Here is a 5,451-nt window from a genome sequence, read left to right as displayed (position 1 = left end):
TTGCAGTGGTGCAGACCGCTGTGGCCTGTTACTTATTAACCACAACCCTTTACCTAACTACCTCTTTCAGTTTTCTGTTACTTCCATTTTTCTTCATGATTATGTTTTGCTATGACACAAACAGGTTTCTCTTTATTCACATCAAAATGACACAGAAGTGTATTTTGTATATTTATTCTAATTTGCTGTGGGAGATAATCTGTTGGTTCCCTTCATGCTGCTTAAAATGCTTTATTAAAGGATGTTATGATGAATGGGACTTCCTGGTGGGCAAGTAAACTCATGACCTCACATTCTCAGTAGGAGAGACTTCCCAGGGTCAGACTAAACAAACACAAGGATGCTGGTTTCATTCTGAGAGCGTTTATTCAATCCATCACACTGGGACATCGTGTTGGACTACAAGAGCGAACAAACAACACCACACATTTGACATGGCCTTTGTAAATAGTAAAAGCACAGCACAGATTTCACACTGACACAAAGGGAAAACAAACAGGATGAGGCCCCTCAGCATGTTGTGAGGAACATCAGTATGTAGCTTTAAACATCAAGGCGTCGTGTCGTGTGGATTATCAGCACGCAGCAAAGTTGACAATGTGCAGTTAAAATAGTCCAATTTTGACTTTGTCTTCTTTACAGCCATTCAGGATACCACCCTCCAGCAGCTTCATAAAGTCCAGTTTGACCTGAAATAGACAATACATATGATAAACAGAAATGTATAGTCACTAGGAAAAAAAAGATGTTTTATGACATTAAAAATACTCTGCTTTGAATAAAAATTCAGGTGTGTTGTTTCCACAAAAAAACTTAAAATTATATCTACCCCTACTCCCTCATTGAAAAAGCTAATCTATGAATATGCAAATTATGTTCATTTCAAAAGTTGAACTACTGGAAGAAACTTTAACCCTTTAGCAGATGAATTTGAAAACAGCCTTCTAGTGTCAAACTCTGCACACACATAATTCTGCACAGTGAAGTTCAAACACCCAAGTGAAGGAACAATAAGTAAAATACATTTTTGAGTGCAAGGAGACTTCAAATATTCTCTAAATATCAAATACTTGATAAAATCATGCAGTGTGATTAGTCAAAACAAGCTAATAATCTTTTCAGCCCAGCAGGGGGCAGTAGCTCACCTCAGGAATGTCCACCATCCTTCGGAGCTTCTGGTCCCTCCAGTTCCAGTCCAGAACCACATATCTCAACGCCCGCAAGTTCAAACCCTCTGGACAAAAATAAGAGTTTCCACAAAATAAAACCTTAACCTTAAATGCTTTGAAGTTCAACAGTAGAACTATCGTGACCAAACCTACCTTTCTCAATAAGAGCACTGAGCCTGCCAGGTGTCCCTACTCCAATGTGGATGACTCCCTTTTGCAGCAGCTTCACCTGCTCCTCTATCTGTACAGACACAAAGAGAACTGTTAATGTTGTTCTGACAAAACTAGACATTGTGCACAAACCACATGCATCATAATGAACTGTCATCTCTTGTACCTTGATATGTTTTGCAAAAAGCTTTATTGCTTTTGCTTCACCCTTGAAGGTTGTCAGCTGCCTGGAAATAACACAAAACAAATAGCACTCATGCAAACATAATTAAAAAGTTGTAATGTAGGAAATTCAACAAACGCCACTGGTGCGTGTCACTTACTTGATAAGCTCAATGGTTCGGAGAGCAGAGCTACAGACGATGAGCAGAACCACAGAACTCTTTTCTGTATGCTGCTTTTGAATCTTAGACCACTTGGGACAAACTAGGAATAACAGGAAAAATAGGAAATAAAAGTGAGTTGTGGGTTCAAAAGTAAACGGCTAAAATAAGATTTTAGTTTACAACACCACTCACCCTGTTTCAGATATGAAGAGAGAGTGTGCGTCAAGTCGTTACTGGACAGGAAGCAGGAGTCTGAAAGATGCGGGAGGGCAGATGGTGACCTTAGTGAATCCACAGATCAGCAGATATTGACTGAAGTTCAAAGTTAAAGGGGACTTGCCCTGACTCACCAAGCAATTTGATCTCCTCCTGCTCAATCACAGAGAGCTTGTCTGAGAAGTACTGCGTAACCAGGTTCTGCAGGTCTGCTGGACAGCCTGGTTTTGGCTCTGAAGAGGATAAGACATCTGTAATGGTCTTCTTCTTCTTCTGGTAAAAAAAATATAGTCATGTTCAATAATATTCACAGACAAAGCCCTGTGACTACTGTCTCTTTTTGCAACAGCAGGTGTCACCACACTCACCTTCCTCTTTTTTTTGAGTTTAGTTGACTTTTCATCCTCAGTCTCTTTCTTCAGAGGAATAACACACTCTTTCTGTGTAAACAATACATGCAGAACACACAATTCAGGTAAAGTAATTATATATGATATATATTAACCAGTGTTTTGAATGCATTTTAAATTATGAACACAATAAAGGTAATTATATCATAAATAAGAAGTTCAAATCTGTTAAATTATTACCAAGTTTGTATAATATGTATTGTATTATACCAAATTCAAAGTACATCAACAGTACATCATGAGCACATCAACAGATCTACAATAAACACACTGCAATTAATGATTATTTTTACTATCAATTAATCTGATGAGGATTTGAGATTAATCAGTTGGTCTTTTTAATGATTCCAATATCCTGGAGCACATGGTGACATCTACAAATGGCTTCTTTTGTCCAACCAACAGTCCAAAGTTTAAATATACTCTACTTACAAATAATATAAAACAGAAAAACCCCCCAGCAAATCCTCACAATGGAGAGGCTGGCACCAGAGAACGTTTGACATTTCTGCTTGAAAATGACTCAAACAATTAACTGATTATCAAAAAGATTGCCAATAATTTTTTTTGTTGATCAACTAATCAATTAATTGTTTCGGCTCTAAAAACACACACAAGTCCAATACATCACACTGGTATGTTTAACACTGGTTGATTTTACTATTTTACTAATCATGACACGCAGCATTGCAGGCTGATTTTGTGCTATTGATTAATAATAATAATAAATTAATTAATTAATTAATAATAATACCTGTTGATTATTTTTCTTTTTCTTGGCCTTCACTGTTTTCTCTGTTACCCCCTTCCTCTTCTCTGGTTTTGTCTTTGTTTTTGTTTTTTCTGTTGGCTGTTTCTCTTGCTGTGTCTCCTCCTCCGCTTCAGATGCATCTGAAAAAAAAAAAAAAAAAGAATTAGGGAGAAATTTCCTCATTACATTCAGAATTTATGGGTTAACTTGCAACTGGGAGTTGTGAAAGATAAAAAACTATTAAGATGAGGCAACGCAAAACTGAGAACACATTTCAGGTTAGTCAAAATCAGGTTTTGCTATTAAAAGATATGCCTAACATGCCATCTTAGAAATAGACATACTCCCCATGTATACAAGTTTATGGAGTTAGAATCTTATACCATAGTCTGGCCCCCAAATCAGAGATTTGCCATTTGAACATTACGTCTCAAGACAGTTTAGGTTGCTCATCAGGTGTGAGTGCTCTCCAGGCAGCTCATTTAAGCCACTACAGAAAAGTAGAAACACACAAACTTTCCCTGAGATAACAAACAAAGCAGCAGACCTCAATCCAAGCATCTGGTTATATTTAGCCTCTCTGTTGCTACCACTTTTTCGTGCATACCTCTCGTCTCATGCTATGAGGTCATGCTCAGACCCTCTGGCATATATGCATGCTTGTTCAAAATACTTTAGCTTTAAAAACAGATGCCAGAGGGAATTCCGCAATAAATCTGAGGGTTTCATTGCAGTGCCCTTCCTGAAAGTGGACTTTTAAATTACCGGTACTTTTCCTTTGTAGTTCTCCCTGTAGACCTTCAATATCAAAGAACAGAAAGGCCGAAAATAACCTCCATTTGATATTAAGTGGACAAGGATCAAATTTAAAGTATTGGTAAGAGCCCAAGTTTGAGTGTGGTGATGTCTGACTACTTAACATCTATGAGATTTCAACGAAATATGCTTACGCGTGGCTGTATGGCTTGAAATTTCTTGCCAAAACCCAATCAGTAGCATCAAAACAGGTATTATATTATTAACCACTAATGGAAAACAACTGATGTGACCTCACTGACTGGGGGTGTGGCCAGAGGTGCAACAGGATTCAGCATCTTGACCCATAGAGAGCAATGCAACAACAATTTTCTACCTTAAGTGTGTTAGTGTTGAATTTTCATTTCAAGCAGAAGCTGAAAAACCGTTTATGTTAGCCTCAGAGTTGAAATTTTGAGTCGGAGATATCAGGAATTTCTGACAGTGACTATTGAAGAGAAGAGCTCCAATGATTTTATTACCGATATTTCTCAAGGCAAGTTCAGTACAAGATCAGGTACAGCCTTGTAAACTGTACACACACACACACACACACACACACACACACACACAGTATACCCCCGACCGGATGGTAACCCACAATCATTGACATGATCAATAAGTTACAAGGATACAGCTGAGTTCACCACAGTCACTGAACATTAGAAAAAGTTAAGACAATAGATCAACATTTCTAATCCATATTTTTTTTGACACCAACAGACCACAAAGACTACACCTTTTGGAGAACGTCCCAAAAATGTTGAGATGTCTCAATAACCCAGTTTAAAGAGGACAATCTAAAAGTAAGGGGCTACAAAGAAATGAACACATGGGTGTGTATTAATTTAAGCCATTACAAAAAATGTATAGTTGGGGCCCAAGATAAACAACTGAATAATATATAGACATAAGATGTAGTAATAAAACATTAAAAGATCATTTCATCAAAAAAGACAAGTCTATAAGACTATCTATACACATATTTACAAAACACAGAAGGCCTAAGTACATATGTAATGTTAACTTATAATAGAGTGAGAGTTCTGATTAACCATTGCTGTGAGGATCAGTCTAAAAGAACAAAATTGATAAATTAGTACGTATATTAAGTTAAGCATTTGAGATTGAATTCGGTATTGAGATCATAAGGTGTTTTTAACCAGTAGATCCAGTATCACTCCTTGTTAAGTAGCAGATTACCTAAATTACCACCTCGTCTTGGGAGAAAAACCTTTTCACTGTCTGTGTAGCGTAAAGACGAAACAGGACGATTATTTTCTAAGAAACAGGCAGCTACGGGGGAATTCATATTTCTACATCTTATATTACCACGTTGCTCTGCTATATGTGTTTTGTGACATGACTATTTCCCACTTGGTGAAAAGAACTACAAAAGTGTCAACAAACCATTGGCAAAATGTCTGCAAAGCCACCATTGCTGGCAGTTAAAATCCAACATTAACACTAATACAGTTATTATTATAATGATTCAGTTCATTTTAAAAAAAGGAGCTATACACAGTTTTTGTATCTGGTTTGACAAACTGCTCCAAATACATAACATTGCAAAAGCAGCTAATTCAGGCTGTTTAATTATGTAATACAAGGCT

General features: G+C 37.1%; 1 protein-coding gene across 2 annotated transcripts in view; it reads right to left on the bottom strand.

Annotated features, from left to right (window-relative positions):
* Positions 1-347: 347 nt before the first annotated feature.
* The window catches only part of cmss1 (cms1 ribosomal small subunit homolog), a 33,809-nt gene continuing 28,705 nt past the window's right edge, over positions 348-5,451 (bottom strand). The window contains exons 2-10 of one of the 2 annotated variants that reach the window (XM_044217652.1): positions 3,047-3,183; positions 2,251-2,322; positions 2,017-2,152; positions 1,859-1,918; positions 1,664-1,766; positions 1,507-1,567; positions 1,323-1,410; positions 1,146-1,234; positions 348-689 (exon numbers count right to left, since the gene is read on the bottom strand). In XM_044217652.1, the coding sequence (XP_044073587.1) occupies positions 606-689; positions 1,146-1,234; positions 1,323-1,410; positions 1,507-1,567; positions 1,664-1,766; positions 1,859-1,918; positions 2,017-2,152; positions 2,251-2,322; positions 3,047-3,183 (830 nt within the window). In that variant the 3' untranslated portion in view covers positions 348-605. Of the gene's footprint in view, positions 690-1,145; positions 1,235-1,322; positions 1,411-1,506; positions 1,568-1,663; positions 1,767-1,858; positions 1,919-2,016; positions 2,156-2,250; positions 2,323-3,046; positions 3,184-5,451 lie in introns of both variants that reach the window. The other variant, XM_044217651.1, reaches the window with a different exon arrangement.

Source organism: Siniperca chuatsi, linkage group LG12 (genome assembly GCF_020085105.1).
Source record: "Siniperca chuatsi isolate FFG_IHB_CAS linkage group LG12, ASM2008510v1, whole genome shotgun sequence".
Lineage (NCBI taxonomy): Eukaryota > Metazoa > Chordata > Actinopteri > Centrarchiformes > Sinipercidae > Siniperca > Siniperca chuatsi.
This window is presented reverse-complemented; position numbering and strand designations above follow the sequence as displayed.